The sequence below is a fragment of the Atractosteus spatula genome, chromosome 4, assembly GCF_055471065.1.
Source record: "Atractosteus spatula isolate fAtrSpa1 chromosome 4, fAtrSpa1.hap1, whole genome shotgun sequence".
Classification (NCBI taxonomy): Eukaryota; Metazoa; Chordata; class Actinopteri; order Semionotiformes; family Lepisosteidae; genus Atractosteus; species Atractosteus spatula.
This window is the reverse complement of record NC_142709.1, coordinates 71,572,758-71,589,735: the sequence shown is the minus strand read 5'-3', so window position 1 is coordinate 71,589,735 and position 16,978 is coordinate 71,572,758. Positions and strand designations below refer to the sequence as shown.

At 46.6% G+C, this 16,978-nt stretch overlaps 2 protein-coding genes across 3 annotated transcripts; both read right to left on the bottom strand.

Annotated features, from left to right (window-relative positions):
* Positions 1-373: 373 nt before the first annotated feature.
* On the bottom strand, positions 374-4,658 carry LOC148837153 (E3 ubiquitin-protein ligase SIAH2). 2 transcript variants are annotated; one of them, XM_088914790.1, is made up of 3 exons: positions 3,874-4,652; positions 2,830-2,895; positions 374-1,194 (listed from the first exon to the last, which is right to left on the bottom strand). In XM_088914790.1, exons 1-3 carry the CDS (start codon positions 4,252-4,254, stop codon positions 637-639), a joined length of 1,005 nt encoding a protein of 334 aa, XP_088770916.1. In that variant the 5' UTR covers positions 4,255-4,652; the 3' UTR covers positions 374-636. The 2 variants fall into 2 exon arrangements, with proteins under 2 accessions (XP_088770916.1, XP_088770914.1); XM_088914788.1 differs by lacking the exon at positions 2,830-2,895 and having other exon boundaries at positions 3,874-4,658.
* A 1,932-nt stretch (positions 4,659-6,590) lies between these two features.
* Positions 6,591-16,759, bottom strand: mindy4b (MINDY family member 4B). Its single transcript, XM_088914281.1, has 11 exons — positions 16,667-16,759; positions 16,151-16,330; positions 15,312-15,431; positions 14,258-14,355; positions 13,776-13,941; positions 13,408-13,473; positions 12,967-13,037; positions 12,244-12,316; positions 11,486-11,662; positions 9,082-9,262; positions 6,591-8,375 (listed from the first exon to the last, which is right to left on the bottom strand). The coding sequence occupies exons 1-11, from the start codon at positions 16,757-16,759 to the stop codon at positions 8,227-8,229; spliced, it is 1,374 nt and encodes a 457-aa protein (XP_088770407.1). The 3' UTR covers positions 6,591-8,226.
* Positions 16,760-16,978: the final 219 nt, after the last annotated feature.

Below are 16,978 nucleotides of genomic sequence, written 5' to 3'. Positions count from 1 at the left end.
ATTTCCTTGGTGTCTCACTTAAGCTGCATATAGTAATGGATCCAAAATATTTTTGAACTATACTGTATCTTTGAGTTTATGTTTGTTCTGGGAAAAAAATTCTGACCTTCTTAACTTATATTCCTGGGATTCCACATGTCCATTAAGATAACCGTAAATAAGTGCTTCAACCACATCTTTTTATTGACACTGAAACACACCTATCTTATCTGTTTTGTAACAAACAGACATTGAAAAGTACCAATTTACTTCTTCCATTTCCCCAGTAACTCCCAAGTCTTTCACACTAAAGAGCTTCCCACCCCAGCCTGAAGGCAAGAACCCAGGACTGGGATAACCCCGCAGCCCGCAGGCACCATGCCGCTCAACGTTGTGCATAAAAACTCCAGGTTTTATTAAAATCATTTACAATAAAAAAAAGGACTTACTAAAGCCACACTTGTTAAATAGACAAAACGGCAAATGTTCACAAACGGCGACGCCGGTCTCGAAACCCGAGACTTTCCCCTCTCCCATTCCCAATCCTGACGGAACATCATAAAAAAACAGGACATAAAAAACGAAGAGCACGGCGGAACGGACGAGCGGCGTGGCTCCACTCCTCCTCCCAGGTCGGGTCCCTCACCCGCGCACGCCTCAGGGGCAGCACGTGGAGATGGTGACGTTGATGCCCAGGTTGCCGCTGTCGGCGAAGAGGTGGGCGATGGCCGTGTCGAACGCCAGGCAGTCGCTGTTCATGATGGCGGCCGCCACGCCGTCGTGGATGGAGCGGGGCGTGGCCTCCCAGGTGAGCCGGCGGCGGTGGCCGTTGAGCTCCAGGCGGTAGGCGAAGCTCTCGGCCTGCTTGCGCGTGCCGATGAGCAGCACGATGGCGAAGAACTGCTGGTGGCCCTCGTACTTCTCCTGCTTCTCCAGCACCAGCATGAAGTGGTGGCCGAAGCAGGACTGCATCATGACCCAGTCCACCGCCCCCGGCAGGTTGATGTCCGTGGCCAGGAAGACGATGTCCTCGCCCTGCAGGGTGGTGATGCTCTTGTGGGCGTGCATCAGGTGGGGCATCACGGCCTCCAGCGAGCCCTGCCACTTGCAGGACGCCCCCGGGCAGGGGCAGGCGTAGGGCCGGAACTCGCACACGTCCTCGTGCTCCGGCTTCTGGCTGTGGTGCAGGGTCAGGGAGCAGCCCGTGGAGGCGTACTGAGGGAGACAAGCGCTGCCGTTAGAGTGCCAGCTGCCCCGCCTGTTACTTGCGCTTAAAACCGTAAAGGGTGTGGCTCCAGGACGGATAGTCGGCAGACACCGGAAACCGAAGAAGCTGGAGCAGAGAGCGGCGGCGGTGTGCGTGGGAACGCACGAAGGCTAGTCCCATGCTAACCTTCGCTTTGTTTTTCCTACTTTTCAGCATCAAAAACGGAATTTTCCATGAAGCCGCATACAGGTTTTGCTGGGCCTACTAAATCATTAAGGCCTGCCACAGCAACAGCAGACTGGCTCCTACTATTTCCAGATGCGAGGCAAAGCCTGATATTTTTGGATCAATGTTAATGAAGGCAGGCTTATTTCTAGTAACCTAGTCTTCATCTTGTAAAAACAACAACAAATCAATGGGCAGGTTAACGGCATTAAAGACTCATCAGCCAAGGATAAAAGAATACTTCCAGCACTGGTTTTGTATCTAGGACAGCCACAAGAAGTTCCAAGGTTAACTTCCTTCTCTGCGACCTAAAAATGTCTGGGTTAGCTTATCATTAACAGTCAGGTAGCAGCTATTCAGGAGTCTCAATGAGAATGAGACTTTTAGATATTTTTCATATATTTTAGAGATACCCTTACTTGCCTGGGAAACAACTGTCATGAAACATTTGCGCTCAGTCTGTAGTGCCCTTGGGTGAGGTTAACACAGATTACCAGAAATCCTCTGAGCTGGAAAGTTGGAACAGAAAGCCTGACGTCTTCCAATCTACCCCCTAATAATTTAACCAAATCGTGTGTAATCAGCAAAGGATATAAATATATATCTGGATCGCAAAAGGGCAGGACCAGTTACAACACAACACTGTGGATCCACAGTAGTTACACAACACCAGAGAGACACACAGTTTTAATCCTGCATTTAACACACCAGTGGTTAATCTAACTGTACTGAAACCATCTGTAGCAGAGAGTGTGTGGTCTCACAAGATTATCAACAGAGATGTCACCTTTACCATGGGATAAATGTTGATCTTGCATAACTGGGACAGTGAGGGACATACCATTGGATTCGTACAGGGGTGGTTAGAACAGCGACAATTGTAATTAATGGATATTCTTTTGATTGCTAGTTGACTATCAATCTGCACACAAAACAACTGAAGTAATTAAGGCGTCTAAAGCAATTTTTAATTACCATGCTGTATGATCCGAGTGCCAAAATAACGAAGGCTCGCTCCCTTCTTCTCTTCCCTCCCTCAGTTTGTGCTCAATCCCCATCTTACAATGTGTCCGACTTGTGACGCAGCGCATTGGTAAGGTGGGCAGAAAGATCACAACTGTGTTTAATTGTGCAGAGAAAATAATGAAGATCAAACAATGCAGGGCAGCACGATACGCAGCCTCAGGACTAACGCACTGGTCTTGTCACCCACCGGTTAAAAGTTGTGCCACCTGCAAGTCCCTCTTGTTCGTCACCCCAAGGGACACAAGTACCTGACGCCAAGAGCTTCAGGACAAGCAGCATGAGACACAGCACTTGCACTCGGCCTATTTAGGTACTTGCTTTTGTTTCAGGTTTCTCCGAGAAAAATAAGTGACAAGCCGCTCTCTTGGCAACGTGCCGAGCTGAAGACCTACCCCATTAAAAACAGCAGTCGCCTGCTGCCGCAGTATTGCGGTCCGCAGTCTGTGTGCGATTGCTTTCTGCGTGAATAAAGAGAATAAGCACTTTATCAGGAATCTGGCAGTAAGTAAATAGGAATTGAAAACTTTTTACTTTCTGATTACGAATGCGATTATATGGATAGTTCACTGCAGTTGGTGTTTTTCATTCCGTAGTGACTGTGTAGCTACACGGTGACTTCTGCAGTGTCTGCTACATAACCCCCCTTCTGTACATACAGGAGGAGGACAGTGCGGCGCCTCTGTGGCTAAGGACCTGCGCCTGTGGCTGAAGGGTTGCTGGTTCAAATCCCGCAGCCGGCAGAGGAATCCAGCTCCGTTGGGCCCCTGAGCAAGGCCCTTAACCCCAGCTGCTCCAGGGGTGCTGTATAAATGGCTGACCCTGCGCTCTGACCCCCAGCTTCTCTCTCCCTGTCTGTGTGTCTCATGGAGAGCAAGCTGGGGTCTGTGAAAAGAAATTCCTGATACAAGAAATTGTATAGGGCCAATAAAGTGATCTGATCTTACTTTTCTTCCATCACTGAAGCACAGCTGCTCGGCACCTCTGAAAATCAAGGTCTGCTGCACCTTTTTAGGTGACCTGAGCTCGTTACTGAACTGAACAAGCCTCCATCCAGGGATCTCGAAACAGAAAGGCCAGCGCTGGACGGGAATATCTTGTTGAAAAGGCCGAAGGGGGTCCATGCACACATGAGTAAGCCACCACACCGATTTGCCCCCGATGAAGGGCAACCGGGGGTCACAGGTCACGCTGCATAGGTCAGGTTTTCTAGTCCTACCCCCAAAAACATAGAGATAGGTCACTCCAAGTCTGTCAGAGAGTACTGGCTGGCCTGTAGTTCTCCTAATATACTGTACCTGAAAGGCAGCACCGTGTCTGAGAATCACACACTCCCTGGTTAACTTTACTCTCTAAAGGAGGGGTCACCGATGAGACACAGCCCCACTGGACCCCCGTGAACACGCCCGGCCCAAACCAGCCCGTCTCCGGAACCACACCTTGCAGGGGAAGAGCACCGCCGACGCCACCTTCTCCATGGCCAGGTTGCGGATGCTCGGGCTCAGGGAGCCCCGGCACGTCGGGCAGCAAGTCAGCTTCTGCCGGCATTGGTTGCAGACCAGGTGTCCGGCCTGGCACTGCAGGATGGGCGGCAGGACATAGTCGAAGCAGACGGGGCACTCGAAGAGGGAGGCGAGCTCCTGGTGCTGCGGGGACACGGGCCCCGGCAGCACGGCGGCCGCGGCGGGGAGGGGGGCAGCGCTGGGCCGGACGGACACCGGGGCCGGGGCCGCCGCCGCGGGGGCGGGGTGGTGAGCCGGCGGCGGCGGCTTGATGCAGTTCTTAGTCGCGCTGGGTCCGGCGGAGGACGGGCGGCTCATCGCTGGCGGGATAAACCATCGAAGCTCCAGCGGCCGCCTTGGGTCTGTCGCTGTCGTCTCTTTCGGCTTGCCTGCTGCTCGCTTTTCCCCTCCTTTGGCAAAACAGGCAACGCAAGCTCCCGAAATCCCTGACGTGGGAGCCCCCCCCCCCTGCAGCAGCTGGCTCACGGGTCCGGCCGGTCCCACATGCCGCCGGCCCCGGGAGCTACCGAGGGCAACCCTACTAAAACACGTCTGGTACAACAACAGCAGCAGCAAAAATAAGAACTAAACGCCGGGAAATACGGACCCAACCACCTCCACGGCGCGCCGTGCCCGGGGCTCTGGCGGAGAGGGGGGCGTCGCTGCACACGCCGACACCACGTCGTAAGCCGGCCCGACGTCAGAGAGCGTGAGCGTGCGATGACGTCGGCGGAGAGGGGGCGGTACTTCTCGGGGGGGGGGGGGTTTCCCCCTTGCGCCGGGCGGCACGGAGGCGGAGCCAAATCCCGGTCGGTGAAGGGAAGAGGGGAGCTTCGTCATTTCCGGCGTGTTCAGCCACGCCTCCAGTGGCTGACCGTGCAGGTGTTGAAGCAGTTTCATTCATCTGATGTTGCCCTTTGTTCTGTCATGTTGCGACATCTGTATGTTTATACCCTTGTTTGTTATATCCACCAGGTGGATGCTGCACATTGGTGGTGGTGGAGGGGAGTCCCCATTACCCGTAAAGCGCTTTGAGTGCAGTGTCCAGAAAAGCGCTATATAAATGTAAGCAATTAACTATATCTTATGTTTTTGTATGTAAAAAAAGTTTTTTAAAAAGGCGGCTCTGCTCGTCACGGTAGCGCTTTTAATAATAATAATAATAATAAACTTTATTTTATATAGCGCCTTTAAAGGTGGCTTCTCAAAGCGCTTTACAGGATGACAATAACAATGAATAAGAAGACTACAACAATAAATAAGAAGATTTCACAAGATAGGAGACAACTATAATTACAACAATACAACAATAACAATAGAGGAGACAGTGGAAGGTGGTATTAAGAAGAGCAGAGGGGTGAAGAATGGAACCAGTTAAGTAAAGGCTTTTCTGAAGAAGAAGGTTTTGAGTCTGGATTTGAAGGAGTTTAGAGAAGGTGACTCTCTAATATCCTTGGGCAAAGAGTTCCAGAGCTTGGGGGCATAGCAGGAGAAGGCCCTGTCGCCCATACAATGTAGACGGGCTTGGGGGACAGTAAGGAGGGCAGAATTTGAAGAGTGGAGGTTGCGAGGTGGGGAGTAGGGCGATAAAAGTTCAGACAGGTATTGAGGTGCCAAGCCATGTAAAGCCTTATAGGTGAGCATGAGGATTTTAAAGTCTACGCGGAATTTGACCGGAAGCCAGTGCAAGGACTCCAGGATAGGAGTAATGTGAACACTTGCACTAGACCTGGTCAGGATTCTGGCTGCTGAATTTTGGACATACTGCAGCTTGTTCAGAGTAGATTTAGATACCCCAGGGAGTAGAGCATTGCAGTAGTCAATTCAAGAGAATACAAATATGTTGATCAGCTTTTCAGCCACAGTTAATGATAGCATAGGGCGTAGTCTTGCGATATTTCTAAGGTGAAAAAAAGATGTTTTGACAGTATGCTGTACATGTGGGTCGAATGTTAAGCCAGAATCGAATATAACCCCAAGGTTTTTCAATTTTGATTTAAGCTCAAGTACAGAGCCATCTACAGACAGGGTTACAGGACTGGCTTTACGAAGTTGATGGGGGGTACCAATAAGCATGACTTCAGTCTTGTCACAGTTAAGATGAAGGAAGTTTTGAGTCATCCAAATTTTTATGTCAGAGATGCAATTTGATAGAATAGAGACAGCCACATCAGTGTCGGGTTTGGTACGGATGTATATTTGAGTATCGTCAGCGTAAAAATGAAAGCTGAGGCCATGTGATCTTAAAAGCTGACCAAGTGGTCACCCCTTTTGGGGTGCCTGCCGTAGCCTAACCTCCTGCGACTCGTCGTTGTTAAGACAAGTAGTTTTTTTTGGCTTTGCTGCCTTGGCTGCTCCTCAATACAATCCGATGGGCGTTTATGCTGTTATAATCAAGGATATCTGCATGCACTCAAAGGCATAACCTGCGATCGAGCTAGGATTCGCTATTGTCTAGTGAAATTACAGTACCTCTAAATCCATTTTATCTCTTATCTTACTCTGAACAGGTATGTACGCTTTTCGGTAAACACTGAAATCGTGACAAAAAGAAAATATTAAAAGCCCTTTGTCTTTAAACTGTAATCATTTCATAAGACACTGAAATATGTTAAAAATCAAGTGTGACACACAAAGGGACAAAACAGCGGGCACGTTGATACGGAAACTTTAATGATCCCATTTACATGACATTGCAGCAAGACGGCCGTACGAACAGTACCATGTGCGTATTCGTAAAATAGAAGACAGAGGTGTGACAGCGAAAAAAAAACATCAAAACGATGAACAACTAGTTTCCCCAAAGCAAAAACAAATATGTTTTAAAAACAGGGCATTTCAGTTACGCTCAATAGTCACCGGAGTCGAAAGCTGATTTTAAAAATAACACATCGCACAAGGGAAACTTTTTTAAAGGTTTTTAAAGCCGGCGTCGGAATACCCATCGGTAAACCGTTCCCTCCCTCGTGCAGTTTGCTAGAGGCAGTATTTAAAAAAAAAAGCAAAGTATGTGGTATATAATTCCTAACTTAATATTTCAAGAAGTAGGGATATAGAGTTTTTACTTGAATGTAACTTTGATGGTGGAAAATCCCCTTCAAACTTGCCAGTTTCCATAAACAAGTACTTCTTAACAAGTACGGACACTTTCTGTATGTATAAACATAATTTTCCCCCTCATAGATATACCGTCTGGAACAACAGAGATATAAAGGTTAGCAATACAAACTTTTTCTTTGGGCTGTAATTTGGGTTAAAAGTGGTATCTGGGTTTGATATTGATATCAATATATTTGAATTAATATCGACGGTGAAATATACTGTATAATTACACCGACTTTGTGAACAGATATAATATTTCTATTAAGTCTGATTAAATATTGTATTGGTAATTAATGCGATCCTCAGGGAAGTATTGACTCTTCGAAGGAATTGCACTGGTCTATTAGAAGCTATGGAATAATTTACAGCTTCTATCAGACTACAAGGAAAGGATATTTTGAGTTATGGATGTAGTTATACGTTTTTAAGATCCCTTTTGCAAGTTGAAAATATTCTGTCAATAAAAGTATTTTGGAATATCCCATTTGGGAAACTGACTGGAAAAAAAACTTGGACGATGTCAAGTAAATATTGTATTACTAATAAGGTTAAGGAGGTTTCATATAAAATAGTTAATCGAACTTACCTCGTAATGACCCTTGTTGTGCAGAGATGTAAAATTAATATAGATGATAACCGTGTCTTTTGTGAAAGTAGCATTGAAACCATCTAACATTTATTTTGGTTATTATGTCCTGTTGTAAAAACTTTCTGGACTGCAAACTTATATAAAAAAGAGGCTAATATTGATACTGCTTTTAAAGAAATAGACGTTATGTTAAATTCTAATCCCATTGAAAATAATATGAAAATATCCTTTGAAATTGACTTAATTATTATACTTGCACGTCACTTTATACTGTACGTATAGTGAAATGTTCTGGGAAGAGCCCCGTGTTTGAACAGTTCTCAATAGATGTAAAGGCGTGTTTGCAGACTATTTCCAAATGTACAAACATGGAAGCTGTGCGGAACTTTTCTTCATTTACCTTGTTTTAAACTTTTTTTTTCATCAAGTGTGATTGTATTATAGTATGTGCCCCTGACGGTGTCATCGATATGTTATATGTATTCTTGTTTGTATCGGATCTATTTTTGTTCTTCAAATAAAGAGTTTAAAAAAAAAAGTTTACTTGAGGCAGTGGTGGCCGAGAGTGCGGGGGGCCGCCACAAGGTGGCAGTGTGCGGTCAGAAGAACGGGACAGTCCCGTTCCAGTCGATGGCCGCTCCTTCCCACTTCGTTCTTATCGTCATCTCCACCGAGGGGAATCTCTTCTCAGGGTCGACCGCAGTCTTCGCCACCCCGCGCTCCTCCTCCCAGTGGTGCGAATGAGTGTCTGGCGCAAACACGGGAGAGACGACACCCAGAGCATTTTTTCGCGTGTCTGGTATCAGGTATTCAGGCCACACCTGAATCACACCCCAAAACCTCACGCCCAAGTTCCCGGGGACTCACAACAAAGCAATTTAATTCATAAAGGGCGAATCTCGGTCACAAATCTGTATTAGGAAGTCAGCAAGAACTAAACATTAACTGACTTTTAAAAAGTTATAAATGGAGTGAATCATTAAAACTCAATCTATAGAAGATACAAGAATTCATCAACTGATTATCATTAAAAAAAAGTGAGTAATAGAGCAACAGAAATAATTTGTAAGAAACAAAATATTGAACTGAACTTCTTTCCTCGTCACCTACGATGGTGACCAGCACCAGGGATGTTGGCTGGATACTGTCGGCAATCTCCGCCTCTGCACAAGGAGCAGAGGACAGACAGCTGTGCTTTCGAAAGAACAAACTCTGTGTTTTCTGCAGGAGTGCGACAGAAAAAACCCCCACTGATTCACTCGTGAGATCTCCTTTGATGTTTGCTCCTACAGTCACGGTTATAATCAAATACCGGATATTATGCAGTGGAGTTCGAGACTAAAAAACGAAATGGTGTTTGGATCGAGCACGTTTCTGCTGACACTACCCACACACAACACCAAAAGCAGCCCCACCATCTCAAAGCACAGGGTGTCTGACACTGAGTGGCCTACCTATAGTGAGCAGGACTGTGTTTTTCTGTGATGGCTGACCATTGTAGAAGCAGAGGTCAAACAGATGCTCCACTTTCCAGTCTGACAGGAGAGACCGGTTTGTGCTGAACAGCACGCTGTAGGTGCCATTGATGCAGCAGAGCCAGATGGGCAATTTTGGAGTTTTCAACATACTGCCGACCTAGGAGGAAATACGAAATCTGAGAACGGGTCCTGAAAAGCAGCAGATCGGTAAAAATGGTAGGAATCTCTCAGCCCAGCAGTGGTGGCACTCCAGGACTATCGAAAGCAATAATCTTTTCCATCTTCACATATCGCGCTGGACTTGCAGGGTCTGTCTTTGAAAACAAAATTGTTTTGCTGTGTTTTCTCTTTGGGGAATTTATAGAATAAGATAAGATCACTTTATTAGCCATATACAATTTCTTGCATTAGGAATAGAATCAGAAGTTTAAATCCTTCGTTCTGTTAATTAGAGTAAAGAATTAGAGTAATTAGAGTAAAGAAGGAACAGTGGATCAATTGGATTGTTCTCCTAATAGCCCACACTACTTCAGCGTCACTCATATTGTAGCCGCAGATACATATGAAAAGCAGTTGTGCCAGTGTTGTCAGCTCCGTAGTGACACCATAGTGACATGGTTAGACAAACCTTGTACAGCACAAATTCCCATACAGTATGTAGCAGAAGAATTCAAGAGCTCTTAGAAGTAAATACGATAAGAAAAGTCAATACGTCTGTGAAGTAAATATTTGGTGGTTGTGTAAGCATAGAAAGTAGCGGTATTTTAGAGCTCCCATCATAGCCCAACAACTTGTTGCTTAGCAACTCATGCAGTACCGCTGGAAACAGTCTGCTTTTAACTCGCTCACCTCTGTTAGTCTTTCGAACTTTGTCCTTGTTTCATAATACTAACCTACTTGAGAGCCCGCCCCTAAAATTCTATCCTGTACAATTTTAAGGTTTAACTGAGTGCAAGCAGGTTGTTCATACTAACTACCTGGTACCTGAAATGTTTAATTCATGTTCTACACAAAAAACATTTTGTTCACCTGAAACGTGGACAAGAGCGCACAGGCGGGAACTACTTGGAAGCGCATTTAAAACTCCAGAACAAGAGGCGCTCTTTACCCAAAGGGTTGTGGGAGTCTGGAACAAGACGCCCATTTGTGTCATTGAAGCCGATATACCCTGGCTTCTCTCAAGAAACGGCTGGATGAGCTCCTTGGATCAGTTAGCTGCTACCTGTCACACAAGCACGATGGGCCAAATCGTTTGTAACCTTTCTTGTGTTCTTCAGCAGAAGCATGGCATCAGAGCAGGGATTCTCCTCAGCATGTGAGCCACAGAGGAACGAGCAAAGACTGGGCCATGGCTAAAAAGGCAAATGAAAGAGAATCCACAGCCAAAATGTTTTTTGTTTACTCTCTTTCTTTGTACTTCCAATGTTCTTTTCAGATATATAACATTCAGTTTCCACCTCCTTGACAGTGTGTTCGGACCCAGAAAATGATAAAAAGAGACCCGTTCTAAAACAGACAAGGAATGATATGGTTTTCATCAGGACATACTGTATTCCAAACAGAAAAGGTTCAGGTCTTTTTGACCTGAAAGGAGTTCGGCATCCATGTGCTCTCCAGGTGCCTTCTTAATAAAATAATTAAAGGTGTCTGATGCTGAGATAAAAAACAAGGTTGTTTTACCAGAATTCTGTTGTGATTTCAACATTGTGATTTCCATCGTAGGCTGGATGGTGGTAAAATAAGTGAGTCAGGAAACCTTAGTCCAAGTATTTAACAAGGTCTGCCCGTGGTCCAGTCTGGTAAAGCACAGCAAAGGCTTGTTGAAACCTGGTGGAAACCACAGCAGAACCTTGATAAAAGGGCAAAAGCCTTTCTGGTAGATTTATCAAGGTCTTCTATGGAAATATAGAGCAACAGAACTGCAAAAGCTTATTGGGCTGAGAGGAACTGCTGATGGGCTGAGAGGTCTCCTTCCTCTCTTTTGCGGTCTTTCTGAGGTTCTGATGTGAGGCAGCCCAGAAATGACCCACAGCCAGCCACATATGGAATTCTTCAAGCTGCCTTTCCGCTAACTGTAGGCGTCGTTATAACCACACCGGCACCCAGTCAGCTTCTGTGGTTCTGTGGCAGAAATATTAACTGCGGAAGACGGGATGCCAAAATCAGATGAAATTGGTCCAGTTTTGATAGCTGAATTGGACCCATGGGCTACAGATTGCAGACATGGGGCTGCTTCCTTCTAGGCTGGGCTTCTGCTAAGTTTGTGTGAGCCAGCCAAGGGGTGCAGGAGCTTCCCGAGGATGCTGGGAGCTCGTTGAAGCCCACCGGTGTACGCGCCTGTGAACGGGCCGCGGCGCTGACCCGGGGGGCGGGCGGTTACCGTTGGCAGCTTGTCCTGGTCCTGCTGCTCCCGGTCCCAGTGAAGGTATCCCACGTCGCTGCGCGCCAGGACCCCCCGCAGGGGCTGCGGCAGCAGGCAGCCCTGGCCGTCGTACTGCACGTCTCCGTTGAACATGTTCGGGCTGGCCCTGCCGGTCAGCATCAGGTTCAGCAGTGCCTGGGACAGCCAAGCGAAAAGGCAAAGGCTGGGAAACATGAAACCCCTGCTGCTTTCATCGGTAGTAACAGTTTTTCTGTATTAAAAAAGGTCGTACCAGGTTGTGCACGTGCCGGGCACCTGTACTATTTCTGAGCGGAGTGCACAGACGAATCTGATGGGTGCAGCTCTGCCCTGCCTATGCTGGGGTCCGATCACAATCACTTGCGGGCTCGGAGAGGACACTGCACCGTTCGCTACACAGCGGCGACATTCGCCAGGTCGCGGGACCAGGCCTCAGTCACAGCAGAGCCCTGCACTGTCTGGGTTTCATGTCATGTCTGTAACCTGCTCAGTGCACTGAGCCCCGCTCCACAGGGCTAAAGGTTCAAATGACATTGCATGTAATATCTATAAAAAGTGAAACAGGAAGTTAATGAGATTTGAGCTTTAATGGCTTCATGGGGGGGGGGGCTGTTTTAATTTCTACCATTCAGACGTAAAGCCTCGTCCTTTGAAGAACGGAGTTTCAATCATTTAGAACTCAAACCATCACATGTAGATTTAGCTGTTCTTCATGCAGCAAAAAAGCCTTTAGTTACCTGCCGACACACAAAGTTTCCCAGACTTAATTGCAAGAGGTGAGGAGTGGTGAAGTCTAGGTCGTCTCTTAGCCTTTGAGTTGAAAAGCACATAGCAGGATCATTAGTATAAGCATATAACAAAAATGAATTAATATGAATGCTGCTGTCTCTTTAACAAGCTATCGCACGCAGGTCACACTGTGCAGCTCTTTCAGAGTGAGAGTGAGATTAATTGGGCAGGACTTTTCTGCACAGATGCTGCATTTCGTGTGCTGGGAAAAACTTTGTCAAACATCAGAAACAGAGTTTACACTGAATACATGAGGGGAGACAGCAGCTAAGTTTACTTTCATCTCAGGTGTCTTAAATTGTATCAATCATGGTTACTTTTCACGAAAAATATAAATACCAGAAATAAACTTTTTCTCCTTCCCTCTCATCTTTTATAGAACCTCTTGCTCCCCATCTTCACCTGTCCTCACTCTGCAGGAACTCTGGGTCTGTACCTCAACCAAGCAGGGCTGAGTCAACTCTGAGAATGACTAAGCACTCAATAAACATTTCGAAACGCATGTCAGTCTTAGCTGAACGGTGAATAGTTTGTAGTGTATAAGTGGAGAGCTGCTTCAGTCTGATGCTTTGAACCAGCATCTGTGTGACACTGTCTGATCGGCAGGAGGTGTGTTTCTGGAGAGGTTAGGTAACAGTAAATATGTCCAGAAATCGCTGTTTCATAAATACCTGTCTGGTGTCCTTGAGAAAATCAAACTGTACAGGAACAGAATGACACCATGGCTTCCTTCCTCTTTAAACTGCTCGGAAGAGGAAGAAGGAATTACAAGACTAATTTCTGACTGCACCATTTTAATAAGCATGCTTCGTCAACACTAAAAATAGCCACTAAGAACCTTCAGTGTCAGTGTCGGTTATACTTTTTTTAACAAACAAAGCACAAGCAAAACTAAAATCGCAATGTCATCCTCTGAACTAAAGGCAACATTCAGTTTTCCACCATGTATTTACAATGAATAATGTAAACAATGGCATTCTGTCCTATTCTGTTTAAAAAGAGCCTGTTTTAGAAGATATCTCTCTAGAAGCATCATTGTGACTAATACTAGCCGATAAATAATTATTGAATAACCAATGTGTGTTGGGAAGGCATTTCTGATGTTCACTTACGCATTGGATATGCTCATAGATAAATGTCCAGGTGGCTTCTTTCTCATTGAAGCTAAACAGCTGCATCTGGAAAATTGCATGAATATTTTGTAAATTCCAATCAATTCACTTATACGATGCAAATAAAAAATGCAGAGAACTCCATTCTCACTCCCTGTCGGCTGTTGTAAAATGTCTGAATTTTAATTTTAACGACGACAAAAGAGAAAAATAGTAGTTGTGGCTCAGGATATCCCTAGACGTAGCACTCTCTGCTCTGCTAGTCCTCCCATTAAATCCATCACCTGCTGGACATTACCTGTGTGGACAGGAGTTGCCAGCGCAAGTTTTGGTTCATGATAAAGTGGTCTGTCCCAGTTTCTACTTGCCCTCTCGGTGAAGTTGTCCACTTTGTAGTCCACGCTGGGGGTGAAGTAGCAGTCCGAGGTCACCAGACACACGGTGGCGCCCACGCCTTCTCCCGCCGCCCACAGAGCATCGGTCAGCGCTACAGCGAGGGCTTTCTCCTGCTCCTTCTCGCTCACGTCATATAGGCTGGGAACAAACATGAGGCGCGGATGACCCTCCTGGCTCTCACGTTTCTCGTTAATGCTGTTTTTGTGCATTCGCTTTTCAGAGAGAGGGAAGAAAATCCCCCCCATTTCGGTGAAGATTTCCAATACTTTTTTCTGCTCCTGCTGGAGAGATTTAGACTCCCACAGTTTTCAGTGTGCAGACGTCTGCGCTGACCCCTTACCAGCTTACCAGCTAGTAGTACAAATGGACGTTTTGCTTTTTCTTTTCTCATTGCCCTGGATCAGAACAGGATCACAATCAGCCATTGATGTGTGTTTGCTGGAGGGATTCTTACCTTTGCAAGGTTCCGTTTTCTGCACCCTGATTTCTCGTGAAGAGCAGGTGTTTGATGATGTTAGCCTGAACCACCATCTGGACGGCTCTGGCCCCGCCCTGCAAGGACAAAGAACAGAGCCAGTCCGCCAATCCAGTCCACGTATTGAAGGGCTGAGCTCTAGTCTGATTTTGCACATATACTGTATGTTGATGGCAATGATGGACAGTGTGGTGATGTGGCAGTGGTGTTCTTTAGTCTTCTTCGGTCTTGTGTCCTGGGTGCAGTTCCCTCGGTGGAGGATGTTCTGTGGAAAGTGTACATGTTCTGCCAGTGTCCCTGTGGGTTTTCTCCAGGAGCTCCAGTTTCCTCCCACATCTCAAAGACATGCTGAGTGGGTCAATTGGTGTCTCTAAGTGCTCTCTGTAGACATGTGGTGGACTAGCATCCCGTCCACTGTGTGATCCTGCCTTGTGCCCTGGATAGGCCCTAGGTTCGTACCGGGAATAAGTGACTGATAATGGATGCATGAACATGATTGAATGCAAGGTCGTTCTTGATCTCAAATGAGAAAGAAAGAACATGCATTTTTTTCCCTATAATATCCCTTTTATCCTTAAGCCTTGAGATGTCCCAGTAATAAGATGCCATCGCCCTTGAAGTGAAGCTGGCACTGTCTGTTGTGAATGATCAGGACTGTTGGGATTTGTTTTGCACGCCTCTATTCACTGCTTTTGATGGCGATTGCTTATATATACAGTCAGGCGAAACGGTGCAAACACTGCCTGGCTCAGTAACAGAACAACAGGGTTTGAGTACAATGGAATCCATTCAGCGACCTTTGGGGACCACATTTTCAGGAATTAATAAACCGTTCTTGCCAAAGAGAAATGGATTCCTATTGGTCGTTTAATGTTTGTTCTTAATTTGTTGACAGTATTTATTTTGTTTTGGTCTTGATGCTGTAGCAAGTTGCTGCTTGCCCAGGGAGTCATGTGAAAAGACGTCCCAATCTCAGTTTTAGGCTGTAAATCAGCCAGGAGGTTAAAGAAATAATCTGCCTTAAAAAACCTACTCGTTCTGCTTCCACAGCGTAGGACAGGTCTGAGTGGGGCTCCCGGAACTTGAAGTAAGATTTCTTCCATTCATAGTTGAAGACGTGAAGAGTGCTTCCAAACAAAAACTTCCTGAGATTCTGAAAAATAGAGGCAAATGGTGGGAGAAGGCCACCTGAATTTAGGGCTAGGCTGAAAAGACCTAACCGTTTCTAAAATAACTTTGCAGAGTTTAATCAAGGGCAGCTTTAAGACCAAGAACCAACTCTTACGATTTTTGTAAAAATCCCTTGAAGACTAACATACAGCTATAGAGAAAGTGGATTGAGATAGATTTCCAGAGATTAGAGTTCTTATTCAGACAAGTGGGCTGTAGCCCCAGTGCACATCAGAGACCTGCAGGGTCACCACTACAGAAAATATTTAGTATTTGTTTTACCTGGCATATATGTCTATACAAAATGACATTATTTTCTATAGTTGCCTGTACAGTAGCCTATTAACAAGGAAGCGGAGTGAATTCTACCTGATGTGGCTCCATGTCAGAAAACCAAACCCTAGGACTTCACAAACAGCCTTTCCAGCAGGAAGGCCTCTTTTTCCAACCTACACCCTCATCATCCTTTTCCCGTATCGGATTCTCGGTGAGCTTTGTGCCCATTTCAACCTTCCTTGAATGGCACTCAATTTCCTGCTTAAGAGGGTCATGAATAAATTACCTTTCCTGTCCTTGAGCATTGCTGGAACAACACGCAGTGCCCCGTGCAGAGCCCTATGCGGTGCCTCTGAGGCTCCTGTGTTCCTGTGGGTAGCGCGAGGTCGGGTTACAGCTCATGTTTTAGAGATGAGCTGGACTCACCAGAGCCATCTCCAGTGTGACGGGCTGGCCGCCCAGGCTGGGGGAGACAGTGAGGGCTTGGGGGATGGAGTAAGGCACTGTGAAAGAGGAACCACTCCTGCACGGCTTGCTGCCGGTGGACGGAGGCCTCCCCGCTGTATCCTCGGCCTCCTCCTCGCTCTTGCGGCCCTCCTGGTGCCTCTGTGTGGAAGAAAGAGAAGCTCAGCGTTTCTAAAGCTGCTTTTAATTCCTGCTGTGCACCACGCAGCAGTGGCATTCAGCGTGTGAGAGGATCCAGAACTGGTTTGGTTCTGTTCATTCATAGCTTCAAAGCCCTCTGAGTAAACCTCGGAACCACAGCGCAGACTGTAACTTCAGCTCTCCTCTTAGCTCCGTGTTTGTCCCTACACGCTCTCTATTGTGACAGTGGCATTGTGGCTCGGAGAGTAGCTCGTATCCAATGACTGCAAGTGTACCGGCTCCTGGCCAGAGACTGAATGACGAACTGTCGAAGAGAGTGAGGGATCGCCCACTCACGTCTCGTTTCTTCGTCACTTCTTCCTGCAGTATTTCGATGTAGCCGAGCTTCAGACTTCTCTTTGTAGGCTCAATGTCCAGACTGGCATCCATGGCGTGCGCAGGTGGCGAACGCTGGCTTTGCTCAGGTTAGGACGACTCCGGGAATGAAACGAGAGTCTACAAGGGAGGGGACTGTCTTTCCCTAGCCTCCCACCCTGCGGCTTGCCAGGAGCAGCTATATCATGCTACACACCGGACTTTAATGGCATTGAGGGAAGATCAGGTGTTGTGATGAGACCAGGAAAAAACAAGGATGTATCCCCAAGGACT

Bases quoted from the DNA above. Each gene is read 5' to 3' on its own strand.
- mindy4b (XM_088914281.1), bottom strand. From the start codon at position 16,759: ATGGATGCCAGTCTGGACATTGAGCCTACAAAGAGAAGTCTGAAGCTC. The intron at 13,942-14,257 runs GTAAGAATCCCT...GTTTGTTCCCAG, and splicing joins GAAAACGGAACCTTGCAAAG to CCTATATGACGTGAGCGAGA. The intron at 12,317-12,966 runs GTATTTATGAAA...TTCAACTCAAAG, and splicing joins TTCTCAAGGACACCAGACAG to GCTAAGAGACGACCTAGACT.
- LOC148837153 (XM_088914790.1), bottom strand. From the start codon at position 4,254: ATGAGCCGCCCGTCCTCCGCCGGACCCAGCGCGACTAAGAACTGCATC. The intron at 2,896-3,873 runs GTGTGGTTCCGG...TTATTCACGCAG, and splicing joins CGGTGCTCTTCCCCTGCAAG to AAAGCAATCGCACACAGACT. The intron at 1,195-2,829 runs GTAGGTCTTCAG...TGTCTCCCTCAG, and splicing joins CGACTGCTGTTTTTAATGGG to TACGCCTCCACGGGCTGCTC.